Source organism: Ylistrum balloti, unplaced genomic scaffold, assembly GCF_031769215.1.
Source record: "Ylistrum balloti isolate Yb309-2 unplaced genomic scaffold, AGI_CSIRO_Ybal_v1 Utg369804, whole genome shotgun sequence".
Lineage (NCBI taxonomy): Eukaryota > Metazoa > Mollusca > Bivalvia > Pectinida > Pectinidae > Ylistrum > Ylistrum balloti.
The window spans coordinates 156,299-184,283 of NW_026781980.1; the positions used below are offsets into that span (position 1 = coordinate 156,299).

The 27,985-nt window shown below is 38.2% G+C and overlaps 4 protein-coding genes across 4 annotated transcripts in view; 1 reads left to right on the forward strand and 3 right to left on the reverse strand.

The window, feature by feature from the left end:
- LOC132544629 (cyclin-dependent kinase-like 5) overlaps window positions 1–3,352 on the forward strand; it is a 50,542-nt gene extending 47,190 nt beyond the window's left edge. Inside the window, exons 16-19 of the mRNA XM_060208247.1 lie at window positions 846–1,026; window positions 1,230–1,302; window positions 2,550–2,783; window positions 3,038–3,352. Of these exons, the coding sequence (XP_060064230.1) occupies window positions 846–1,026; window positions 1,230–1,302; window positions 2,550–2,783; window positions 3,038–3,352 (803 nt within the window). The remainder of the gene's footprint in view (window positions 1–845; window positions 1,027–1,229; window positions 1,303–2,549; window positions 2,784–3,037) is intronic.
- A 6,188-nt stretch (window positions 3,353–9,540) lies between these two features.
- On the reverse strand, window positions 9,541–11,884 carry LOC132544624 (carboxylesterase 3B-like). Its single transcript, XM_060208243.1, has 2 exons — window positions 10,353–11,884; window positions 9,541–9,715 (listed from the first exon to the last, which is right to left on the reverse strand). The coding sequence occupies exons 1-2, from the start codon at window positions 11,882–11,884 to the stop codon at window positions 9,541–9,543; spliced, it is 1,707 nt and encodes a 568-aa protein (XP_060064226.1).
- A 2,097-nt stretch (window positions 11,885–13,981) lies between these two features.
- On the reverse strand, window positions 13,982–16,841 carry LOC132544627 (carboxylesterase 3-like). The gene is made up of 2 exons (XM_060208245.1): window positions 15,310–16,841; window positions 13,982–14,672 (listed from the first exon to the last, which is right to left on the reverse strand). Exons 1-2 carry the CDS (start codon window positions 16,839–16,841, stop codon window positions 14,498–14,500), a joined length of 1,707 nt encoding a protein of 568 aa, XP_060064228.1. The 3' UTR covers window positions 13,982–14,497.
- A 1,991-nt stretch (window positions 16,842–18,832) lies between these two features.
- LOC132544628 (uncharacterized) lies at window positions 18,833–26,567 on the reverse strand. Its single transcript, XM_060208246.1, has 4 exons — window positions 25,006–26,567; window positions 24,198–24,368; window positions 20,177–21,814; window positions 18,833–19,530 (listed from the first exon to the last, which is right to left on the reverse strand). Exons 1-4 carry the CDS (start codon window positions 26,565–26,567, stop codon window positions 19,356–19,358), a joined length of 3,546 nt encoding a protein of 1,181 aa, XP_060064229.1. The 3' UTR covers window positions 18,833–19,355.
- Window positions 26,568–27,985: the final 1,418 nt, after the last annotated feature.

The following is a 27,985-nucleotide window of genomic DNA, read 5'->3' on the forward strand; positions in this document are numbered from 1 at the left end:
GTATGCTGGTACCTGTAGTAATGTTCCCTTAGTTGCTTTAAATTTTGATACATGCTGCTTGTGCTGATTAAGATTTCTGCTACAATAATGGGCGTGGTGCTTGATTCCTCCTATATATTACAGTAAGTGTAGAATCTGCTTATAATAATACCAGGTGTATGTGATCTGTTTCCTGTAGATGATAGTATGTAGAATTCTCAACCATATATGACAGTGTTGTAGTCTGTTAACTGTAGAGGATGGTTTCCAGAATTTTCCACCATGATATGACAGTGTTGTAGCTTGTTAACTGTAGATGATGGTATCCAGAATTCTCCACTATAATATGACAGTGTTGCAGTCTGTTTTTGTTGATGTAGCAATTTGGTCCAAAGTGGTCTAGGCTATTGACTGGTCATAAAATCCATATCATCATCTCATTGACTTTTTAAAGAGTATTCTGATGGGTTTACCTGAAATATAAAGAGTTTCGTATTAGTAGTAACACCATACACATGTTAAGTAGGATGAATTTCTCATTTACGGGTATTTGTTTTCCACTTTATTTGGGTTTTGTGATCAGAAGAAAAATTACTTTCATGAAAGGCTCATGTTGAGTGTTCAGCCAATCAGACCATACATACACACAAACATTGTAGATATTGGGATTGATTTAGGGGGTTGAATAGTTGTTTATCTAAAGCTGATGTTTTATTTTTGTGGGTTTTTTTTGTTTATGTATTCGTATGGATTCCTGTAATGTTGTTATATCTTTGTAAATTTTATGTGATACTGTTATAGAATACATATATTATTCATACCTGTATTTTTGATGTTCAATCAATCAAATATCATGTTTTTTTCAGACCTGAATTTTCATCGAGAACCTAGTTCCTTCACCCATACTCCAGCTGTCCAGACCCGCACCCACAGTAAATATATTTCAATGCAGACTTACCAGAACAATGCAGATGTTAGTCAGTCCCCGGGCTACTCCCACCAGCGAGGAGGCCCCGGGGGTGGGGGTTATGCTCAGCAGGATAACTGGTAAGTACAGCACAACTTAACCTACTGGTACATGGAATTTTATCACTGAAGCTAGATTTACTGATTAAGGAAACTAAGACATAAAAAGTTTGGAATCTAGAGCAGTCACTCGGTTACATTACAATATATTTCCATATTCTATCAGTTAAATGTTTTATTTTTCTCAAATATGGAGGTTGATACGTGATTTCATTAACCTGCAGGAGAGTAGCAGATAGCAACCAAGAATGGCAGACACAAGCGACTCGCAAGAAGAAAAAGAAAAAGTTTCTGCAGGTTTGTGAGATATGGTATTTCGATAAGAAATTCATGTTTATTCAAGAGGAGACTGAATCTTCTAAGAATAATGTTAAAATTGGTAAATCTTATCAATATTTACTACCCGCTCAGTCATTCAGAGTCAAATAAATTGTGAGATTAACATTCCTATTATACACTACACGGATATCAGAAATGGTCGCTAGTTGTGTCTAGGAAAGTGGTTTTATATCTGTATAGCTGAGAAACAGTATAAAGAAGGTTTTAACAATCCTTTTGTCAGTTTGTGACATATTCAGTAGAATGCAACTCCTCCAAGAGTCATTGAATATTTAATATACCACCTACAATGAAGTTAGAGAAGGAGAGGGAAGGATGTTGTACTAGAAACACCCTGTCTGGACTTCGTCTTCAAACCTTATCAGGGAAACTCCTCCTAAACTTTTGAACTTATGTCATTATAACTAAACAGGATTGAAACATGGCCAAATGGTGTAACTAATCATAGCCTATGATTTGACACATTATGGTTCCAGAACAATTGCCATGGAAACAACGAAGGCTTCTGATTGGTCCAAATTGAGATATTATCAAATTCTAATGAAAATTTAAAGGTTTTGAAAAATAAGACCTATGATTAGAGGGATCTTGTCCAGAACTCTCCCAAACTCAATAACCTACTTCAATGAGGCTTGTAAAAGCCTGCACAGTATATATGTGACGCATCTTGATCTCTGCTGGTTCCTACTAGACACCAGTCTATACAGTAAGGTCTGTAGATCTGTGTTGGTCCCCACTAAACACCAGTCTATACAGTAAGGTCTGTAGATCTATGTTGGTTCCCACTAGACACCAGTCTATACAGTAAGGTCTGTAGATCTGTGTTGGTCCCCGCTAGACACCAGTCTATACAGTAAGGCCTGTAGATCTGTGTTGGTCCCCACTAGACACTGGTCTATACAGTAAGGTCTGTACATTTGTGTTGGTCTCCACCAGCCACCAGTCTATACAGTAAGGTCTGTACATCTGTGTTGGTCCCCACTAGACACCAATCTATACAGTAAGGGCTGTAGATTTGTGTTGGTCCCTACTGGACACCAGATTGTATAGTAAGAGCTATAGATCTCTTTTGGTTCCTTCTAGCACCAGCTGTACAGTAGATATCTGTATGTCCATTCCACTGGAGATATAGGACTTTTTGTAGAGGTAAACATTAATCAATTTACCAGATTAAATATATATTTTCAATCTATGTCACATGACAGATTCTAGCCAATGAGAATGCTGGGAGAATGACCCCAACAACACGTCTCCATCTAAATCAGTCAAGGGCAAGTCATCTAGACTATGATGATGACGTAGAGGAGGGTCAGACATCGGCACGAGAACCATTACAGAACTGGGAATACTCGGCTAAAGACGGTTTATACAGCAGTCGTCATCAATATGCCAAGGCAGCAGCATCCCTTCGCAAACAAACACGCACCCCAGTGGATAAGGTATGACTACTGTCAGCCAATCGAATTACTCCTAACTAACAGTTTAAATACATGACTACTGGTACTTAATGTTTCTTTTTGTAAGGTAGTCATTATTATGAATCATCAATATCATTATGTAGGTATTCATCAAAAAGCATGATATAATTTATAAAGAAGCTGGTTACACAATCTAAGCTAGAATTTTTATTTTGTAAATATGACTGAGTATTTATACTATCAGTTAACTGTTGTTGGTTGTATGTTGTTTGTAGGGAACAAGACTACAGCCCCTACAGAAACCGCCTCCACACCTGGGTAGCCTAGCCCCAGGGAATAGTGCAGGTGGAGCCATGGATCCCATGTGGCATGGCCACCACTCCCATGGCAAGTCAGACTCTGACACGCGTCTCGTAAACAACACTGGCACAGACCTCCGTACAGGCTGGATGTCTCGACCTCAGTCTGTCTTGGGGGATGACTCTTCAGACATATATCACTACACACCACGAGAACCTACAGAGCTCAAATCTCTAAAGGGAGGCAAGCAGGGTCGGCACCACATGGATTTACGAGGAACGCGAGATTAGTGTGAAAGTTGACTATAGGGAAGGCAAGATGAATCATTTATTTTTTTCATCAGACTTGCATTTATCATTTGCTTTATCATTGATTACACCTGTATGCATATATTTCAGAGAATTATACAGACTTTGTGCTCGAATGTAAACCAATCTCTGAGAAGAAAAAGTTGGAATGCCTCAAAACAGTTACGTATACTCATATATTCTAAACAAAATCAAAAACAAGGTTTGATGCTCAGATAAATCTGGCTTGAGATTAATTTGTTTCTGATGTTGAAAAATAAATTTTGACATTGTTTACATATAATATATATTTAATCTAAAACCTGTAGCACATATTTATGTATATTCATCATATACATAAAAAATTAGGTTATATATGAAAATGTTTTATGAAGTTTATTCTTGCTCTTATTAAAATTAATTGACATTATAATACATGTAAGTGGTCTACATGAATATCTCTGTATACTGGAAGTTCAATTTGTTATAAAAATGATTTAGTCAAAATTCTGCAGAAAAATAAAGAGTATTTGTGTGTTGAATGCATTAGAGTTTTGTAAATGAAACTAACGTTACTAATGAGTTGTTTATCTGTTAAGGATTTCTCACACAGACCTCGCTGTATAGGATTGGTGAATCCAAATCATAAACATTGGTATCCCTGTAATTTATTGATATGGTTTATGAGCAACACAATCATTACATTCAACTTGGAATTTTTACTGAGTAGGTTGCATTTAGGAACAAACTTTACACAGAAGTGATATCTGTCCGTCCCTCTTGTCTCAGTGATTATACATCTGTCAATATATATTTGTCTGTCCCTATTGTCTCAGTCGTGATATGTCTCTCTGTCTCTGTGTTGTCTCGCTCATGATAAATATGTCCGTCCCTCTTGTCTCAGTGATTATACATCTGTCAATATATATTTGTCTGTCCCTGTTGTCTCAGTCGTGATATGTCTCTTTGTCCCTGTGTTGTCTCACTCATAATAAATATTGTTATACATCTTTCTGTCTCTGTTGTCTCGGTTGTTATACATCTGTCTGTCTCTGTTGTCTCGGTTGTTATACATCTGTCAATTCTTGTGTTTGACTCAGCTGTTACCAATTGGTCTGTGCCTGTTGTTGTTTTTTCATTATAAATCTGTCCGTGCCTGTTATCTCAGCCGTTATACACCTGCCGATATCTGGGTTATCAGTCTGTATGTTCCTATTATCTGATGTGACATATTATATAGATTCTGAAGAATATACTCACCAGTTACTAACACAGTATTTAATTTTACATTCCTTTCCTTTACATTTTATTGAAAAAGAAAATTTCCTTTATTACTTTTTGTTTAACATTCCTTTCTACCTCATCTTAGTTGCATTGTGGTTATTTCATGAATACCTTAATTCTAAATTTTGTAAAAGAAGATAGGATTAAATTATAAAAGGTTTATTGAACTAAGAATAGTTATGTTCTATTACAGAAAACTTAATACAGAACTTTAAATATTTACACCATATGATAAAATGTTCTTGCAGAAAAAAAAGTATTCTAATGAAAGATGTCCTTTTTCTTTGCTGATTCTTTTACCTCTGACCAGAGTGCAGTGATAAGGTCTAGTTTAATTGAAAATATAATTTAGATCAGTATAAGATTGCCAGGACAGTGGCATTATATCGAGAGCTGAGAGTAAACCACAGCATGAATATCACACAACAAAATTCTATATTTCATGATAGTCAGTTCTAAATGAATGCAAGTAATCCAGTAGGAAGCAACAATATTAACATTCTTTGATGTGATGTACTTTCCCATACTGGAGCAAAGATCTCTCACATACTTCTCATCACTTCCTCATTATGGGGCAGAAATATCTTATCTACCTCTCATCACTTCCTCACACTAGCACTTAAACTTCTTCATACTTGGACAAAATCTATTACCTACTTTTCATCACTTCCTCATACTGAATCTCTCACCTACTTCTCTCACTTCCTCATACTGGGGTAAAATCTACAACCTACTTCTCTACACTTCCTCATACTGGGGTAAAATCTACAACCTATTTCTCTACACTTCCTCATACTGGGGTAAAATCTACAACCTACTTCTCTACACTTCCTCATACTGGGGTAAAATCTACAACCTACTTCTCTACACTTCTTCATACTGGGGTAAAATCTACAACCTACTTCTCTACACTTCCTCATACTGGGGTAAAATCTACAACCTACTTCTCTACACTTCCTCATACTGGGGTAAAATCTACAACCTACTTCTCTACACTTCCTCATACTGGGGTAAAATCTACAACCTACTTCTCTACACTTCTTCATACTGGGGTAAAATCTACAACCTACTTCTCTACACTTCCTCATACTGGGGTAAAATCTACAACCTACTTCTCTACACTTCCTCATACTGGGGTAAAATCTACAACCTACTTCTCTACACTTCTTCATACTGGGGTAAAATCTACAACCTACTTCTCTACACTTCCTCATACTGGGGTAAAATCTACAACCTACTTCTCTACACTTCCTCATACTGGGGTAAAATCTACAACCTACTTCTCTACACTTCCTCATACTGGGGTAAAATCTACAACCTACTTCTCTACACTTCCTCATACTGGGGTAAAATCTACAACCTACTTCTCTACACTTCCTCATACTGGGGTAAAATCTACAACCTACTTCTCATCTACTTCTTCTCATACAATTATACAAGGATTGTCATTTATAGTTTTTGTTTTGCCAAAGAATGTAGACAAGTGCTGTTCAGTGTTTTATCTGGTACCAGTAAATCTTAGGTAAAACATCAATATTAAAATGAGAGGGTGATATAGTGGAATAACAAATAGAGAATGAGGGAGTAAAAATTAAAATAATGCTAGAAAGTGTGAGAAAGGAATTGGGGTGATATACGAGAAAATAACATTGAGAGAAGAGATCATGAAAATGTTTGGTCAGAAGGATGGGGAAGAGAATATTAAAAAATCAAATGTATGAGGGTGACAGAATGTCTTAGAATGATTACAGGTTAAGTAATGTCTGAGAAGAAAAGGAGAGGGAAAGGACATAGTGTAATGTAATACATTAATCACATGTGTATTTGTGGATCATTTATGTTTGTATATGTAACCATTATGTACAGGTAAACATGGTCCTTATATTGATACAGGTAAATATTGTCCTAATATTGATACAGGTAAACATGGTCCTAGTATTGATACAGGTAAACACGGTTCTAGTATTGATACAGGTAAATATTGTCCTAGTATTGATACAGGTAAACGTTGTCCTAATATTGATACAGGTAAACATGGTCCTAGTATTGATACAGGTAAACATGGTCCTAATATTGATACAGGTAAACATGGTCCTAGTATTGATACAGTTAAACATGGTCCTAATATTGATACAGGTAAACATGGTCCTAGTATTGATACAGGTAAACAAGGTCCTAATGTTGATACAGGTAAATATGGTCCTAATATTGATACAGGTAAACATGGTCCTTGTATTGATACAGTTAGACATGGTCCTAGTATTGATACAGGTAAACATGGTCCTAGTATTGATACAGGTAAACATGGTCCTAGTATTGATACAGGTAAACATGGTCCTTGTATTGATACAGGTAAACATGGTCCTAGTATTGATACAGGTAAACATGGTCCTTGTATTGATACAGGTAAACATGGTCCTAGTATTGATACAGGTAAACATGGTCCTAGTATTGATACAGGTAAATATGGTCCTAATATTGATACAGGTAAACATGGTCCTTATATTTGAACAGGTTAATATGTTGTCCTTGATTTAGTACAGGTAAATGTTGCCCTAGTATTGGTACATGTAAATATTGCCATAGATTTGTACAAGTAAATATAGCCCTAGGATTTGTACAGGTAAATGTTGCCTTGGTATTGGTACAGGTAAATTTTTCCTATACTTTTTTGTATTTTTCCAATGGAATTGGGTTGGATATGAAACATTGATTTCCAAATTTCCTGGTTAATGTTGAAACCAGTTATAATCATGTTTATGATAAGTTCTTGACCCATTGTATGACTGAAGACTCAAACTCAAAATTAAATGAAATATCTATTTCAAATTATTTTGTAATTTTCTTAGTGTTCTAGTGGTATTTCTGGGTCAAGTGCCTCCATAAACATGTTAGATATTTCCTCCAATTTTAGAAGCCTTAATTTCAAACACAAGTAGGTCATACAAATGCCCCACTACTTTAATCTATAATATGTAATGTTAAAGACAATACTTTCTTCTACATGAGAAAGGCAAATCTCACATACTACTCTGTTTATGTGATATTTGTGATGTTTTAGGTAAAGTGGTAATATATCTGATTAACTTTCTGGTGCATAAACCAAAAGGGAGGCAAAAGTGATTGTTCAGGTAGTATTTGTATTATTTGATATTATACACAAGAAAAGTTTTTTGTCCCTTTAAAATGGATATAACATCTCATTTTCCACCTCCCTATAATGATATTTCATTACAGAATTTCACACCTTGATGAAGAAAATTGACCCTGGGGCCTAATGGACTAAAATGTTTAGGTATATCGGTCCCAGGACCTTCTAAGCATAACAGGATATGTTTGTAGGTATACCAGTCTCGGGACCTTCTAGGCATAACAGGATATGTTTGTAGGTATACCAGTCTCGGGACCTTCTAAGCATAACAGGATATGTTTGTAGGTATACCAGTCTCAGGACCTTCTAGGCATAACAGGATATGTTTGTAGGTATACCAGTCTCGGGACCTTCTAGGCATAACAGGATATGTTTGTAGGTATACCAGTCTCGGGACCTTCTAGGCATAACAGGATATGTTTGTAGGTATACCAGTCTCGGGACCTTCTAGGCATAACAGGATATGTTTGTAGGTATACCAGTCTCGGGACCTTCTAAGCATAACAGGATATGTTTGTAGGTATACCAGTCTCGGGACCTTCTAGGCATAACAGGATATGTTTGTAGGTATACCAGTCTCAGGACCTTCTAAGCATAACAGGATATGTTTGTAGGTATACCAGTCGTAGGGTCTACCAAGAGAAACAGAGTATATTGGTAAGTATACCCGTCTCAGGGCCTAGCAAAATAGCAAAACGTTTGTTTTCCTTGAGAAAATAAAAGACTAGGAGGTTGACTTGTTGTATAAGACAGGTACAACAACATGTTTTACTCCAGTGACCTACCAGTTTTGTACTGATTGTCTATTGCTCTCCACTGATTTTACATCTTTAAAGCCTGGTGATAACTCTGTGTATCATTATCTTACATATTACCATTACATTGATGTATCACATTGTTTTATTTGTAAGATTGTTTATCAGTCTCACCTGTGTGTTTCAGTTCACTATAAATGCCTTATTGTTGGTAGTGTACTTCCTCAGTAGGTACAGAATTCTATTTTTCTTTTGTTTTTTTACTACCAAGAGATATGTTATTTAATAAAATCAGTTATTACTGTATTAGATATATATATATATATATATATGAATTATAATTTCACATATTGACTTCAAACACAACATCAGATGTGCCATTTATATATTCAATATAAACAATAATAAATGATATTGAATATTCAATTTTGTTTCTTTTTCGTTTTTACGCTCACCTGATCATGAGCTGAAGACACGAGTGAGCTATTCCTATGGGGCTTCGTCTGGTGTCTGTCGTACACTTTCCTTGGTAGATTTTGATGAAATTTTATGCAAGAGCTGGGCATTCATCTTTAAGATCAGTAGATGATATTATACAAATCGTGTTGATTTCATGTTTATCAGAAATAAAATACGGCAACCAGAGCAATTATTGGTAATTTAGTTATAACAAAAATTACACCAAATCGGATAAGATAACATCAGAGTGAAAAATCAAATCTAACTTAATGATGCCAATCTGAGGTCGCCACGCTCCGACTGGTACCACCAATTCTATCTTATTTGTGCCAGTCCTTAACTGAGCAGTGTTTTCATGATAATTAAGGCAATCCAAAGAGCAATTTATCGCGATCATTACCACGACTAGTCGACTTAGTAACACGTCTTAACTCGATATTGTGACAAATTTTGTTAATATGACAATTTGTCGAGATATAAAATATCATGACAACACCACAAGAAGATGAAAGCTACATGGACACGTAACACTTCTTTGTGTATTACAATTCAGTCTTGTGACTTTGTCGGATTCTATTTGGAATGTCTTCCCGTAGAAACTTGATGCGCTCTTGGTATAGATCTTGACCTAGTTCTGGATCGACCTTCAAATCCATGTAGTAGCGCCCTCTATTACTGAATGTCTTCCATGGAATCAAACCGGGACCATTTGGGTTTCTGTAAATATTAACAATGAGTTAATAGGCATAATCTTGAAAAATCCGCTGCATTCAAGAACTTCGATAACTTCAATGAATGCAAATAAACACATGATGATATATCAAAGAGATGTGTAAACCATCTACGGGTAAAAGCATTACGTCACTAACATCTTAGTATCATAGTATTTGTCTCTACTGTAACTAAAGTGTTTTAACTTGTGTTCTCTGTGTAATTCATTGTAGTGTGTCACACCTGATAGTGTAACTGTAAACGTAAGTGTACCTAATTTTGTGCTGTCAAATTTTAGCGCTTTAGAATTTATCGGCAATTCGCAATGATAAATCCTATCAATAACCTAACCGCAATAATCGTTAAATGACTACAAATGAAATTTGTTCTTAAAATCAGATTACAGCCTAAATGTGCTCTTCACATTACATAAATATTGCATGTGATGATGTTTCTTTCTCGCGTGCAATCGTGATATCATTTGATTTTTATATATTTGTATGGGAAATTTAAAACATTAAAACTTAAATTTAATTTCCCTTGAGACTGATTACCTCTTTGGGGGGATTGTAATTTTCCCTCCACATCGATGGAGTTTTAAGGTTTTTACCAAACCTTCTTTCTTGACCGTAATAAAACTTACCCTGTTTTGGCGAAGTTAGTCCAGTAGGATACGACCGTGTCTCTTAGTGATATCGCTGCCGTACTTTGTAAGGATTCGTCATCACTAATCCCTGATGGACCGAACATGAACAGACAGTCTACGGCATGACCTGCACCCTTAGACCAGGGGAAACTTGGCGTAAGAAAGGAAAAGTGGATTTCTTGTGTGAACAAGTAATGGTAGGTGTTGGAATCCGTTTTCCCTTCTGAATGAAAGTCAAGAAGAGACACTGTTGGAGCGACAAACTCTAAGTCACCGTACAAAGCCGCGAGACTTCTAGACTGGTCCACTAAATTGTCCTCCTTATATCTTTCACATATCATGTCGGACACGACAGTATTGTCTTCATACTTGTCTCTGGCTATCGCTGGTGCGAATAGGTCACACAACACAGAGGTAGGTATACCTTCAGACAGTTGGAAGTTCATGGGCTCCTGCAAGTGGAAAAGTATAAACGGAAGCACCGAAGCTTCATTGTCTGTAGTTCCTGCTATCAAATCCACAGATTGAAAGCGTTGGAATTCCTTGGAACTGGGATCTTTTAAGCTTTCCATAGGTCTCCTTACAATTAGATCATCATCTACGACTGGCCAGAGATGAACGGACATAGAGAAACCACCGGAGTGCAAAGTCGCGGGGTCTAATTGCGCTATGAGCAAATCTTCAGCTGATTTTGTCTTCAGACAACTTACAAGAGCCTCGTTGTCAATGGATGAGTTGGTGATACATCCAACATGACTACCAACTTTCTCCGTAATTTTCATTGGGTTCTCGCTTAAAAATAAAGGACCTGCTGTGCTTCCGCTCTGAGCGATAGCCCTCTGGAATAACCCTTCAGTCAATGGAATAAGAGACAAGAAAGAAACAGCAAAGGCTCCTGCCGACTCCCCAAAAATGGTAACCATGTTCGGATCACCTCCAAAGGATGCTATGCTTTTGTTCACCCATCTTAACGCTTCGATCATGTCCCAGAGTCCGTAGTTGCCTGGAAGTTTGGAATCTCCTGAACTTAAGAATCCAAACAGCCCAACACGGTACTGAATGGTCACTACTACTACATCTTTCAGAACAAAGTACGAAGAATCGTACAGAGCAGCAGAACCACCAACAAAAGCCCCGCCGTGAATCCAGACCATCACCGGTTTCTTAACTTTGGGCGAAGTAGATTCTGGAACATATACATTTAAATGTAAACAATCTTCTGATGTTTCCTTATTTTCTAGCTTATCCCACATCTCTGGCAAAAAGTTGGTATCCTGGATACAGGACGGTCCAAATTTAGTGCCGTCTAGAGTGTCTGTCCACGGTTCTACGGGAACAGGCTTTTCAAATCGGAGTTTACCTACGGGAGGTTTGGCATACGGGATGTTACGGAATTGTATGACGACCTGTCCGAGGACCGGAACAACCACGCCTCTGACGGGACCCAAGGGAGTGTTGACTTTTGGGACATACTGGCCCGTAGACGCCACAACAATGAAGGCCAACAACACTGTTAACATCGGAATCATGGTGGATTCTGGAAAATATATATACATACTTTTATCGCTGAACAGCCTTTACCCCAGTCAATGAGGTTATCTTTAGATATCAGTAACAGGGTGTTGTTACATGTTATATCACAAGAGGCCAATAAAGATAGGTTGTTACGTTAGGTTCAAGGACTAGGATATTTGGGTATGTATTTATTGGAAATTTGGATCGATATGTCAAGGACTATATGCAATCATATTCAGTATACAATTAGCTGTGATGGTGCAAATCAGAATTTTATATGATTGTCATTCGCAATAGTTTCACTCTATTCTGGTTTGTTTCTGGTACGACTCAATGTTATACTGTAGATCGGCACTACAAAGTACGGTGTTTTCTCTATGATTTTCATTCTTTTTCCTTGTACAGAGTTTCAACTGTGTATATTAACATACTTTATTGATACAAATATTAAACGACCAATTCTGGTAGTACTCTTTGTTAAGCATACTATTGTGACGTATGTGTATACTGTGATAATGACGCAATAGTATTATCACATATTTATGTATAACGTCTGTAATACCGACTGCAATAATGGATGAAAAAAATACCAGAAATATTGTAGAAATATTGTCCTCGATACAATTGTGAAAAATCTCCAACACGTAGTACTGTCATGACAGTATAATGTTACTAGCTCGATACATCGGGAATGTTTCACTCACCACGTGCTTCCGAAGCTGGCAATCGACGCCGTATTTGTGTATGCCTGATGTATACCTTTCACGACGAACTCTCAGTGTGCCTGTGCGTGTTGTTGAGGCATCCTGTTGTAAATACACTGTATTCTAAATTTGATTGTTTGTATTTATCATACTTGTGTCTTTTAATCTTGTTCATACCGCTGTATCATTTCCGTGTTCGCGTAAGCGTTCGTGAACTTTCATTATGTCGCGTATACATGTACGTTATGTTTAGTTGGCCCTAAATGGCAGTTTATAACAGAGGATGTACCGTCCTTCTGTTCGGATGTCCTGAGAGTTTATAATAAAAAAATCTACCGTCCTGCGGTTTGGATGTCCTGAGTGACAGTTTATAACAGAAGATGTACAGTCATACTTTCTTAATGTCCTGACTAATGGTTTATAACAGAATATCCAATGTTCTCCTGTTTCGATGTCTTGACTAACAGTTCATAACAGAACATGTACTGTCGTCCTGTTTGGATGCCCTGACTGATGGTTAATAGTAAAAGATAAACCGTCCTCCTATTTGGATGTCCTGATTGACAGTTTATAGCAGAAGATGTAACGTCCTCTGGTTTGGATGTCCTTGCTTAGATGTTTTAAATTCATATCATAAATATCTTATTAAAAGAAATACGAAAGCTTGTAGTTGTTCATGTTACTTTAATTATAGTATCTACTATCTAAAACAAAGTTAATTTTTCTATTTTCATACCAATCATCAAATCCATGTTTACATGACGAATGATAAAAAGAAATGATTCTGATGTAAAATCTATCCATTAACGATGACCAATATTGGTCGAAGCACCGAAAAGTGAATGGAAGGGCTCGTTGGATTTTTTACCCTTAAGGCAATACCACATGAGAAGCATTTATATCAGACTTTGCCTGAAAGACAACACCTATATCTTATCCCGGTCTGGCATACGTACATCATGTCTCTGGTACCTAAATGATCACATTAGATGTCTGAGGGATGATCAGAATGCAAAAGTGTTTCTTTTCCAGCACCTAGAATCATTCAGTGATCCAAATTCACTGTTCAGCTGACCTGTGGTACTACTTCCCGATTTTTTATCTGGTCCATATATTTTACTTGAACCCAGTATCATAACTTGTGGTTCAATCCTAATCACCTCCTGTAAACCTTTATCACATAACTCTTAGTGTTTAAACCCTGTGGTCCTTTCCCCTAACTGCGACACTATGTCACATGAATATAAGCTTTGTAGCCTGGTCGCTGGCTGGGACTTTTTATTACTCAACTCCCAAATATTCCTGATCACTGATTCGGATCCTTTATCACAAGAACCCCAGCCTTGTGACTCTACGGTCCTAGTCCCTGATATTTAATTGGGACCGTATATCACATGACTTCCTGCCTTGTGACCCTACGGTCCTTGTCCCTGATAATTGATTGGGACCCTACATCACATAAATCTCAGTCTTGTGACCCTATGGTCCTAATTCCTGATCACTAATTCGGATCCTTTATCACAAGAACCTCTGCCTTGTAACTCTACGGCCCTAGTACCTGATATTTGCTTGGACCCTATATCACATACCTCCCAGCCTTGTGACCCTACGGTCCTTGTCCCTGACAATTGATTGGGACCCTATATCACATAAATCTCAGTCTTGTGACCCTATGGTCCTAATTCCTGATCACTGATTCGGATCCTTCATCACGAGAATCCCAGCCTTGTAACTCTACGGTCCTAGTCCCTGATATTTGATTGGAACCCTATATCACATGACTCCCTGCCTTGTGACCCTATGGTCCTTGTTTCTGATTACTGATTACACACTAGTCTCCAAGATCTGCAATGCATACAGTCTAATAGATTACAAAATCATGTCTATCACTAGAATCACACCTCACTGAAACACCTTTGTGTACTACAATTCAGTCTTGTGACTTTGTCGGATTCTATTTGGAATGTCTTCCCGTAGAAACTTGATGCGCTCTTGGTATAGATCTTGACCTAGTTCTGGATCGACCTTCAAATCCATGTAGTAGCGCCCTCTATTACTGAATGTCTTCCACGGAATCAAACTGGGACCATTTGGGTTTCTGTAAATAATAACAATGAGTTAATAGGCATAATCTTGAAAAATCCGCTGCATTCAAGAACTTCGATAACTTCAATGAATGCAAATAAACACATGATGATATATCAAAGAGATGTGTAAACCATCTACGGGTAAAAGCATTACGTCAATAACATCTTAGTATCATAGTATTTGTCTCTACTGTAACTAAAGTGTTTTAACTTGTGTTCTCTGTGTAATTCATTGTAGTGTGTCACACCTGATAGTGTAACTGTAAACGTAAGTGTACCTAATTTTGTGCTGTCAAATTTTAGCGCTTTAGAATTTATCGGCAATTCGCAATGATAAATCCTATCAATAACCTAACCGCAATAATCGTTAAATGACTACAAATGAAATTTGTTCTTAAAATCAGATTACAGCCTAAATGTGTTCTTCACATTACATAAATATTGCATGTGATGATGTTTCTTTCTCGCGTGCAATCGTGATATTATTTGATTTTTATATATTTGTATGGGAAATTTAAAACATTAAAACTTAAATTTAATTTCTCTTGAAACTGATTACCTCTTTGGGGGGATTGTAATTTTCCCTCCACATCGATGGAGTTTTAAGGTTTTTACCAAACCTTCTTTCTTGACCGTAATAAAACTTACCCTGTTTTGGCGAAGTTAGTCCAATAGGATACGACCGTGTCTCTTAGTGATATCGCTGCCGTACTTTGTAAGGATTCGTCATCACTAATCCCTGATGGACCGAACATGAACAGACAATCCACGGCATGACCTGCACCCTTAGACCAGGGGAAACTTGGCGTAAGAAAGGAAAAGTGGATTTCTTGTGTGAACAAGTAATGGTAGGTGTTGGAATCCGTTTTCCCTTCTGAATGAAAGTCAAGAAGAGACACTGTTGGAGCGACAAATTGTAAGTCACCGTACAAAGCCGCGAGACTTCTAGACTGGTCCACTAAATTGTCCTCCTTATATCTTTCACATATCATGTCGGACACGACAGTATTGTCTTCATACTTGTCTCTGGCTATCGCTGGTGCGAATAGGTCACACAACACAGAGGTAGGTATACCTTCAGACAGTTGGAAGTTCATGGGCTCCTGCAAGTGGAAAAGTATAAACGGAAGCAGCGAAGCTTCATTGTCTGTAGTTCCTGCTATCAAATCCACAGATTGAAAGCGTTGGAATTCCTTGGAACTGGGATCTTTTAAGCTTTCCATAGGTCTCCTTACAATTAGATCATCATCTACGACTGGCCAGAGATGAACGGACATAGAGAAACCACCGGAGTGCAAAGTCGCGGGGTCTAATTGCGCTATGAGCAAATCTTCAGCAGATTTTGTCTTCAGACAACTTACCAGAGCCTCGTTGTCAATGGATGAGTTGGTGATACATCCAACATGACTACCAACTTTCTCCGTAATTTTCATTGGGTTCTCGCTTAAAAATAAAGGACCTGCTGTGCTTCCGCTCTGAGCGATAGCCCTCTGGAATAACCCTTCAGTCAATGGAATAAGAGACAAGAAAGAAACAGCAAAGCCTCCTGCCGACTCCCCAAAAATGGTAACCATGTTCGGATCACCTCCAAAGGATGCTATGCTTTTGTTCACCCATCTTAACGCTTCGATCATGTCCCAGAGTCCGTAGTTGCCTGGAAGTTTGGAATCTCCTGAACTTAAGAATCCAAACAGCCCAACACGGTACTGAATGGTCACTACTACTACATCTTTCAGAACAAAGTACGAAGAATCGAACAGAGCAGCAGAGCCACCAACAAAAGCCCCGAAGTGAATCCAGACCATTACCGGTTTCTTAACTTTGGGCGAAGCAGATTCTGGAACATATACATTTAAATGTAAACAATCTTCTGATGTTTCCTTATTTTCTAGCTTATCCCACATCTCTGGCAAAACGTTGGTATCCTGGATACAGGACGGTCCAAATTTAGTGCCGTCTAGAGTGTCTGTCCACGGTTCTACGGGAACAGGCTTCTCAAATCGGAGTTTACCTACGGGAGGTTTGGCATACGGGATGTTACGGAATTGTATGACGTCCTGTCCGAGGACCGGTACAACCACGCCTCTGACGGGACCCAAGGGAGTGTTGACTTTTGGGACAGATTGGCCCATAGACGCCACAACAATGAAGGCCAACAACAATGTTAACATCGGGATCATGGTGGTTTCTGGAAAATATATATACATACTTTTATCGCTAAACAGTCTTTACCCAAGTCAATGAGGTTATCTTTAGATATCAGTGACAGGGTGTTATTACATGTTATATCACAAGAGGCCTATAAAGATAGGTTGATACGTTAGGTTCAGGGACTAGGATATTCGGGTATGTATTTATTGGAAATTTGGATTGCTATGTCTAGGACTATATGCAATCATATTCAGTATACAATTAGCTGTGATGGTGCAAATCAGAATTTTATATGATTGTCATTCGCAATAGTTTCACTCTATTCTGGTTTGTTTCTGGTACGACTCAATGTTATACTGTAGATCGGCACTACAAAGTACGGTGTTTTCTCTATGATTTTCATTCTTTTTCCTTGTACAGAGTTTCAACTGTGTATATTAACATACTTTATTGATACAAATATTAAACGACCAATTCTGGTAGTACTCTTTGTTAAGCATACTATTGTGACGTATGTGTATACTGTGATAATGACGCAATAGTATTATCACATATTTATGTATAACGTCTGTAATACCGACTGCAATAATGGATGAAAAAAATACCAGAAATATTGTAGAAATATTGTCCTCGATACAATTGTGAAAAATCTCCAACACGTAGTACTGTCATGACAGTATAATGTTACTAGCTCGATACATCGGGAATGTTTCACTCACCACGTGCTTCCGAAGCTGGCAATCGACGCCGTATTTGTGTATGCCTGATGTATACCTTTCACGACGAACTCTCAGTGTGCCTGTGCGTGTTGTTGAGGCATCCTGTTGTAAATACACTGTATTCTAAATTTGATTGTTTGTATTTATCATACTTGTGTCTTTTAATCTTGTTCATACCGCTGTATCATTTCCGTGTTCGCGTAAGCGTTCGTGAACTTTCATTATGTCGCGTATACATGTACGTTATGTTTAGTTGGCCCTTAATGTTTTAGTGTTGTTCTAAATGGCAGTTTATAACAGAGGATGTACCGTCCTTCTGTTCGGATGTCCTGAGAGTTTATAATAAAAAAAATCTACCGTCCTGCGGTTTGGATGTCCTGAGTGACAGTTTATAACAGAAGATGTACAGTCATACTTTCTTAATGTCCTGACTAATGGTTTATAACAGAATATCCAATGTTCTCCTGTTTCGATGTCTTGAATAACAGTTCATAACAGAACATGTACTGTCGTCCTGTTTGGATGCCCTGACTGATGGTTAATAGTAAAAGATAAACCGTCCTCCTATTTGGATGTCCTGATTGACAGTTTATAGCAGAAGATGTAACGTCCTCTGGTTTGGATGTCCTTGCTTAGATGTTTTAAATTCATATCATAAATATCTTATTAAAAGAAATACGAAAGCTTGTAGTTGTTCATGTTGCTTTAATTATAGTATCTACTATCTAAAACAAAGTTTTTTTTTTAATTTTGCTATTTTCATACCAATCATCAAATCCATGTTTACATGACGAATGATAAAAAGAAATGATTCTGATGTAAAATCTATCCATTAACGATGACCAATATTGGTCGAAGCACCTAAAAGTGAATGGAAGGACTCGTTGGATTTTTTACCCTTAAGGTAATACCACATGAGAAACATTTATATCAGACTTTGCCTGAAAGACAACACCTATATCTTATCCCGGTCTGGCTTACGTACATCATGTCTCTGGTACCTAAATGATCACATTAGATGTCTGAGGGATGATCAGAATGCAAAAGTGTTTCTTTTCCAGCACCCAGCATCATTCAGTGATCCAAATTCACTGTTCAATTGACTTGTGGTACTACTTCCCGATTTTTTATCTGGTCCATATATTTTACTTGAACCCAGTATCATAACTTGTGGTTCAATCCTAATCACCTCCTGTAAACCTTTATCACATAACTCTTAGTATTTAAACCCTGTGGTCCTTTCTCCTAACTGCGACACTATGTCACATGAATATAAGCTTTGTAGCCTGGTCGCTGGGTGGGACTTTTTATTACTTAACTCCCAAATATTCCTGATCACTGATTCGGATCCTTTATCACAAGAATCCCAGCCTTGTGACTCTACGGTCCTAGTCCCTGATATTTGATTGGGACCCTATATCACATGACTTCCTGCCTTGTGACCCTACGGTCCTTGTCCCTGATAATTGATTGGGACCCTACATCACATAAATCTCAGTCTTGTGACCCTATGGTCCTAATTCCTGATCACTAATTCGGATCCTTTATCACAAGAACCCCTGCCTTGTAACTCTACGGCCCTAGTCCCTGATATTTGCTTGGACCCTATATCACATACCTCCCAGCCTTGTGACCCTACGGTCCTAGTCCCTGATATTTGATTGGAACCCTATATCACATGACTCCCTGCCTTGTGACCCTATGGTCCTTGTTCCTGATTACTGATTACACACTAGTCTCCAAGATCTGCAATGCATACAGTCTAATAGATTACAAAATCATGTCTATCACTAGAATCACACCTCACTGAAACACCTTTGTGTACTACAATTCAGTCTTGTGACTTTGTCGGATTCTATTTGGAATGTCTTCCCGTAGAAACTTGATGCGCTCTTGGTATAGATCTTGACCTAGTTCTGGATCGACCTTCAAATCCATGTAGTAGCGCCCTCTATTACTGAATGTCTTCCATGGAATCAAACCGGGACCATTTGGGTTTCTGTAAATAATAACAATGAGTTAATAGGCATAATCTTGAAAAATCCGCTGCATTCAAGAACTTCGATAACTTCAATAACTTCAATGAATGCAAATAAACACATGATGATATATCAAAGAGATGTGTAAACCATCTACGGGTAAAAGCATTACGTCAATAACATCTTAGTATCATAGTATTTGTCTCTACTGTAACTAAAGTGTTTTAACTTGTGTTCTCTGTGTAATTCATTGTAGTGTGTCACACCTGATAGTGTAACTGTAAACGTAAGTGTACCTGATTTTGTGCTGTCAAATTTTAGCGCTTTAGAATTTATCGGCAATTCGCAATGATAAATCCTATCAATAACCTAACCGCAATAATCGTTAAATGACTACAAATGAAATTTGTTCTTAAAATCAGATTACAGCCTAAATGTGCTCTTCACATTACATAAATATTGCATGTGATGATGTTTCTTTCTCGCGTGCAGTCGTGATATTATTTGATTTTTATATATTAGTATGGGAAATTTAAAACATTAAAACTTAAATTTAATTTCTCTTGAGACTGATTACCTCTTTGGGGGGATTGTAATTTTCCCTCCACATCGATGGAGTTTTAAGGTTTTTACCAAACCTTCTTTCTTGACCGTAATAAATCTTACCCTGTTTTGGCGAAGTTAGTCCAGTAGGATACGACCGTGTCTCTTAGTGATATCGCTGCCGTACTTTGTAAGGATTCGTCATCACTAATCCCTGATGGACCGAACATGAACAGACAGTCTACGGCATGACCTGCACCCTTAGACCAGGGGAAACTTGGCGTAAGAAAGGAAAAGTGGATTTCTTGTGTGAACAAGTAATGGTAGGTGTTGGAATCCGTTTTCCCTTCTGAATGAAAGTCAAGAAGAGACACTGTTGGAGCGACAAATTGTAAGTCACCGTACAAAGCCGCGAGACTTCTAGACTGGTCCACTAAATTGTCCTCCTTATATCTTTCACATATCATGTCGGACACGACAGTATTGTCTTCATACTTGTCTCTGGCTATCGCTGGTGCGAATAGGTCACACAACACAGAGGTAGGTATACCTTCAGACAGTTGGAAGTTCATGGGCTCCTGCAAGTGGAAAAGTATAAACGGAAGCAGCGAAGCTTCATTGTCTGTAGTTCCTGCTATCAAATCCACAGATTGAAAGCGTTGGAATTCCTTGGAACTGGGATCTTTTAAGCTTTCCATAGGTCTCCTTACAATTAGATCATCATCTACGACTGGCCAGAGATGAACGGACATAGAGAAACCACCGGAGTGCAAAGTCGCGGGGTCTAATTGCGCTATAAGCAAATCTTCAGCAGATTTTGTCTTCAGACAACTTACAAGAGCCTCGTTGTCAATGGATGAGTTGGTGATACATCCAACATGACTACCAACTTTCTCCGTAATTTTCATTGGGTTCTCGCTTAAAAATAAAGGACCTGCTGTGCTTCCGCTCTGAGCGATAGCCCTCTGGAATAACCCTTCAGTCAATGGAATAAGAGACAAGAAAGAAACAGCAAAGCCTCCTGCCGACTCCCCAAAAATGGTAACCATGTTCGGATCACCTCCAAAGGCTGCTATGCTTTTGTTCACCCATCTTAACGCTTCGATCATGTCCCAGAGTCCGTAGTTGCCTGGAAGTTTGGAATCTCCTGAACTTAAGAATCCAAACAGCCCAACACGGTACTGAATGGTCACTACTACTACATCTTTCAGAACAAAGTACGAAGAATCGAACAGAGCAGCAGAGCCACCAACAAAAGCCCCGAAGTGAATCCAGACCATTACCGGTTTCTTAACTTTGGGCGAAGCAGATTCTGGAACATATACATTTAAATGTAAACAATCTTCTGATGTTTCCTTATTTTCTAGCTTATCCCACATCTCTGGCAAAACGTTGGTATCCTGGATACAGGACGGTCCAAATTTAGTGCCGTCTAGAGTGTCTGTCCACGGTTCTACGGGAACAGGCTTCTCAAATAGGAGTTTACCTACGGGAATACGGGATGTTGGCATTGTACGTCCTGTCCGGGATGTTGACGGGAATTGTATTGGGACGATTGGCCCTGTCAACGAAGGCCAACCACAACCGGTACAACCACGCCTCTGACGGGACCTAAGGGAGTGTTGACTATTGGGACAGACTGGCCCATAGACGCCACAACAACGAAGGCCAACCACAATTTGACTATTGGGACAGACTGGCTCATAGACGCCACAACAACGAAGGCCAACCACAATGTTAACATCGGGATCATGGTGGTTTCTGGAAAAAATATATACATACTTTTATCGCTGAAAAGTCTTTACCCAAGTCAATGAGGTTATCTTTAGATACCAGTGACAGGGTGTTGTTACATGTTATATCACAAGAGGCCTATAAAGATAGGTTGATACGTTAGGTTCAGGGACTAGGATATTCGGGTATGTATTTATTGGAAATTTGGATTGCTATGTCTAGGACTATATGCAGTTATATTCAGTATACAATTAGCTGTGATGGTGCAAATCAGAATTTTATATGATTGTCATTCGCAATAGTTTCACTCTATTCTGGTTTGTTTCTGGTACGACTCAATGTTATACTGTAGATCGGCACTACAAAGTACGGTGTTTTCTCTATGATTTTCATTCTTTTTCCTTGTACAGAGTTTCAACTGTGTATATTAACATACTTTATTGATACAAATATTAAACGACCAATTCTGGTAGTACTCTTTGTTAAGCATACTATTGTGACGTATGTGTATACTGTGATAATGACGCAATAGTATTATCACATATTTATGTATAACGTCTGTAATACCGACTGCAATAATGGATGAAAAAAATACCAGAAATATTGTAGAAATATTGTCCTCGATACAATTGTGAAAAATCTCCAACACGTAGTACTGTCATGACAGTATAATGTTACTAGCTCGATACATCGGGAATGTTTCACTCACCACGTGCTTCCGAAGCTGGCAATCGACGCCGTATTTGTGTATGCCTGATGTATACCTTTCACGACGAACTCTCAGTGTGCCTGTGCGTGTTGTTGAGGCATCCTGTTGTAAATACACTGTATTCTAAATTTGATTGTTTGTATTTATCATACTTGTGTCTTTTAATCTTGTTCATACCGCTGTATCATTTCCGTGTTCGCGTAAGCGTTCGTGAACTTTCATTATGTCGCGTATACATGTACGTTATGTTTAGTTGGCCCTAAATGATTTAGTGTTGTTCTAAATGGCAGTTTACAACAGAGGATGTACCGTCCTTCTGTTCGGATGTCCTGAGAGTTTATAATAAAAAAATCTACCGTCCTGCGGTTTGGATGTCCTGAGTGACAGTTTATAACAGAAGATGTACAGTCATACTTTCTTAATGTCCTGACTAATGGTTTATAACAGAATATCCAATGTTCTCCTGTTTCGATGTCTTGACTAACAGTTCATAACAGAACATGTACTGTCGTCCTGTTTGGATGCCCTGACTGATGGTTAATAGTAAAAGATAAACCGTCCTCCTATTTGGATGTCCTGATTGACAGTTTATAGCAGAAGATGTAACGTCCTCTGGTTTGGATGTCCTTGCTTAGATGTTTTAAATTCATATCATAAATATCTTATTAAAAGAAATACGAAAGCTTGTAGTTGTTCATGTTACTTTAATTATAGTATCTACTATCTAAAACAAAGTTTTTTTTTTAATTTTTCTATTTTCATACCAATCATCAAATCCATGTTTACATGACGAATGATAAAAAGAAATGATTCTGATGTAAAATCTATCCACTAACGATGACCAATATTGGTCGAAGCACCGAAAAGTGAATGGAAGGGCTCGTTGGATTTTTTACCCTTAAGGTAATACCACATGAGAAGCATTTATATCAGACTTTGCCTGAAAGACAACACCTATATCTTATCCCGGTCTGGCTTACGTACATCATGTCTCTGGTACCTAAATGATCACATTAGATGTCTGAGGGATGATCAGAATGCAAAAGTGTTTCTTTTCCAGCACCCAGCATCATTCAGTGATCCAAATTCACTGTTCAATTGACTTGTGGTACTACTTCCCGATTTTTTATCTGGTCCACATATTTTACTTGAACCCAGTATCATAACTTGTGGTTCAATCCTAATCACCTCCTGTAAACCTTTATCACATAACTCTTAGTGTTTAAACCCTGTGGTCCTTTCCCCTAACTGCGACACTATGTCACATGAATATAAGCTTTGTAGCCTGGTCGCTGGCTGGGACATTTTATTACTCAACTCCCAAATATTCCTGATCACTGATTCGGATCCTTTATCACAAGAACCCCAGCCTTGTAACTCTACGGTCCTAGTCCCTGATATTTGATTGATATATCACATGATTGGAACTTGTCCCTGATAATTGATTGGGATATATCACATGACTTCCTGATCCTTGTGACCCTACGTAGTACCTGATATTTGCTTGGTCCCAGCCTTGTGACCCTATAATTGATTGGGACCCTATATCACATAAATCTCAGTCTTGTGACCCTATGGTCCTAGTTCCTGATTACTGATTACAAAATAGTCTCCAAGATCTGCAATGCATACAGTCTAATAGATTACAAAATCATGTCTAACACTAGAATCACACCTCACTCAAACACCTTTGTGTACTACAATTCAGTTTTGTGACTTTGTCGGATTCTATTTGGAATGTCTTCCCGTAGAAACTTGATGCGCTCTTGGTATAGATCTTGACCTAGTTCTGGATCGACCTTCAAATCCATGTAGTAGCGCCCTCTATTACTGAATGTCTTCCACGGAATCAAACTGGGACCATTTGGGTTTCTGTAAATAATAACAATGAGTTAATAGGCATAATCTTGAAAAATCCGCTGCATTCAAGAACTTCGATAACTTCAATGAATGCAAATAAACACATGATGATATATCAAAGAGATGTGTAAACCATCTACGGGTAAAAGCATTACGTCAATAACATCTTAGTATCATAGTATTTGTCTCTACTGTAACTAAAGTGTTTTAACTTGTGTTCTCTGTGTAATTCATTGTAGTGTGTCACACCTGATAGTGTAACTGTAAACGTAAGTGTACCTAATTTTGTGCTGTCAAATTTTAGCGCTTTAGAATTTATCGGCAATTCGCAATGATAAATCCTATCAATAACCTAACCGCAATAATCGTTAAATGACTACAAATGAAATTTGTTCTTAAAATCAGATTACAGCCTAAATGTGCTCTTCACATTACATAAATATTGCATGTGATGATGTTTCTTTATCGCGTGCAATCGTGATATTATTTGATTTTTATATATTTGTATGGGAAATTTAAAACATTAAAACTTAAATTTAATTTCTCTTGAGACTGATTACCTCTTTGGGGGGATTGTAATTTTCCCTCCACATCGATGGAGTTTTAAGGTTTTTACCAAACCTTCTTTCTTGACCGTAATAAAACTTACCCTGTTTTGGCGAAGTTAGTCCAATAGGATACGACCGTGTCTCTTAGTGATATCGCTGCCGTACTTTGTAAGGATTCGTCATCACTAATCCCTGATGGACCGAACATGAACAGACAATCCACGGCATGATCTGCACCCTTAGACCAGGGGAAACTTGGCGTAAGAAAGGAAAAGTGGATTTCTTGTGTGAACAAGTAATGGTAGGTGTTGGAATCCGTTTTCCCTTCTGAATGAAAGTCAAGAAGAGACACTGTTGGAGCGACAAATTGTAAGTCACCGTACAAAGCCGCGAGACTTCTAGACTGGTCCACTAAATTGTCCTCCTTATATCTTTCACATATCATGTCGGACACGACAGTATTGTCTTCATACTTGTCTCTGGCTATCGCTGGTGCGAATAGGTCACACAACACAGAGGTAGGTATACCTTCAGACAGTTGGAAGTTCATGGGCTCCTGCAAGTGGAAAAGTATAAACGGAAGCAGCGAAGCTTCATTGTCTGTAGTTCCTGCTATCAAATCCACAGATTGAAAGCGTTGGAATTCCTTGGAACTGGGATCTTTTAAGCTTTCCATAGGTCTCCTTACAATTAGATCATCATCTACGACTGGCCAGAGATGAACGGACATAGAGAAACCACCGGAGTGCAAAGTCGCGGGGTCTAATTGCGCTATGAGCAAATCTTCAGCAGATTTTGTCTTCAGACAACTTACCAGAGCCTCGTTGTCAATGGATGAGTTGGTGATACATCCAACATGACTACCAACTTTCTCCGTAATTTTCATTGGGTTCTCGCTTAAAAATAAAGGACCTGCTGTGCTTCCGCTCTGAGCGATAGCCCTCTGGAATAACCCTTCAGTCAATGGAATAAGAGACAAGAAAGAAACAGCAAAGGCTCCTGCCGACTCCCCAAAAATGGTAACCATGTTCGGATCACCTCCAAAGGATGCTATGCTTTTGTTCACCCATCTTAACGCTTCGATCATGTCCCAGAGTCCGTAGTTGCCTGGAAGTTTGGAATCTCCTGAACTTAAGAATCCAAACAGCCCAACACGGTACTGAATGGTCACTACTACTACATCTTTCAGAACAAAGTACGAAGAATCGTACAGAGCAGCAGAACCACCAACAAAAGCCCCGAAGTGAATCCAGACCATCACCGGTTTCTTAACTTTGGGCGAAGCAGATTCTGGAACATATACATTTAAATGTAAACAATCTTCTGATGTTTCCTTATTTTCTAGCTTATCCCACATCTCTGGCAAAAAGTTGGTATCCTGGATACAGGACGGTCCAAATTTAGTGCCGTCTAGAGTGTCTGTCCACTGTTCTACGGGAACAGGCTTTTCAAATCGGAGTTTACCTACGGGAGGTTTGGCATACGGGATGTTACGGAATTGTAGGACGTCCTGTCCGAGGACCGGTACAACCACGCCTCTGACGGGACCTAAGGGAGTGTTGACTATTGGGACAGACTGGCCCATAGACGCCACAACAACGAAGGCCAACCACACAACAATGAAGGCCACAACAACTAACAACAATGTTAACATCGGGATCATGGTGGTTTCTGGAAAAAATATATACATACTTTTATCGCTAAACAGTCTTTACCCAAGTCAATGAGGTTATCTTTAGATATCAGTGACAGGGTGTTATTACATGTTATATCACAAGAGGCCTATAAAGATAGGTTGATACGTTAGGTTCAGGGACTAGGATATTCGGGTATGTATTTATTGGAAATTTGGATTGCTATGTCAAGGACTATATGCAATCATATTCAGTATACAATTAGCTGTGATGGTGCAAATCAGAATTTTATATGATTGTCATTCGCAATAGTTTCACTCTATTCTGGTTTGTTTCTGGTACGACTCAATGTTATACTGTAGATCGGCACTACAAAGTACGGTGTTTTCTCTATGATTTTCATTCTTTTTCCTTGTACAGAGTTTCAACTGTGTATATTAACATACTTTATTGATACAAATATTAAACGACCAATTCTGGTAGTACTCTTTGTTAAGCATACTATTGTGACGTATGTGTATACTGTGATAATGACGCAATAGTATTATCACATATTTATGTATAACGTCTGTAATACCGACTGCCATAATGGATGAAAAAAATACCAGAAATATTGTAGAAATATTGTCCTCGATACAATTGTGAAAAATCTCCAACACGTAGTACTGTCATGACAGTATAATGTTACTAGCTCGATACATCGGGAATGTTTCACTCACCACGTGCTTCCGAAGCTGGCAATCGACGCCGTATTTGTGTATGCCTGATGTATACCTTTCACCACGAACTCTCAGTGTGCTTGTGCGTGTTGTTGAGGCATCCTGTTGTAAATACACTGTATTCTAAATTTGATTGTTTGTATTTATCATACTTGTGTCTTTTAATCTTGTTCATACCGCTGTATCATTTCCGTGTTCGCGTAAGCGTTCGTGAACTTTCATTATGTCGCGTATACATGTACGTTATGTTTAGTTGGCCCTTAATGTTTTAGTGTTGTTCTAAATGGCAGTTTATAACAGAGGATGTACCGTCCTTCTGTTCGGATGTCCTGAGAGTTTATAATAAAAAAAATCTACCGTCCTGCGGTTTGGATGTCCTGAGTGACAGTTTATAACAGAAGATGTACAGTCATACTTTCTTAATGTCCTGACTAATGGTTTATAACAGAATATCCAATGTTCTCCTGTTTCGATGTCTTGACTAACAGTTCATAACAGAAGATGTACTGTCGTCCTGTTTGGATGCCCTGACTGATGGTTAATAGTAAAAGATAAACCGTCCTCCTATTTGGATGTCCTGATTGACAGTTTATAGCAGAAGATGTAACGTCCTCTGGTTTGGATGTCCTTGCTTAGATGTTTTAAATTCATATCATAAATATCTTATTAAAAGAAATACGAAAGCTTGTAGTTGTTCATGTTACTTTAATTATAGTATCTACTATCTA

Excerpts from the sequence above, each read along its gene's own strand:
- LOC132544624 (XM_060208243.1), bottom strand. The coding sequence starts at position 11,884 with ATGATTCCGATGTTAACAGTGTTGTTGGCCTTCATTGTTGTGGCGTCT. Across the intron at positions 9,716-10,352 it reads ACTAACTTCGCCAAAACAGG|AAACCCAAATGGTCCCGGTT; the intron begins GTAAGTTTTATT and ends TAATATTTACAG.
- LOC132544627 (XM_060208245.1), bottom strand. The coding sequence starts at position 16,841 with ATGATCCCGATGTTAACATTGTTGTTGGCCTTCATTGTTGTGGCGTCT. Across the intron at positions 14,673-15,309 it reads ACTAACTTCGCCAAAACAGG|AAACCCAAATGGTCCCAGTT; the intron begins GTAAGTTTTATT and ends TATTATTTACAG.
- LOC132544628 (XM_060208246.1), bottom strand. The coding sequence starts at position 26,567 with ATGATCCCGATGTTAACATTGTTGTTAGTTGTTGTGGCCTTCATTGTT. Across the intron at positions 21,815-24,197 it reads CAAAGTCACAAAACTGAATT|AAACCACCATGATCCCGATG; the intron begins GTAGTACACAAA and ends TATTTTTTCCAG. Across the intron at positions 19,531-20,176 it reads ACTAACTTCGCCAAAACAGG|AAACCCAAATGGTCCCGGTT; the intron begins GTAAGATTTATT and ends TATTATTTACAG.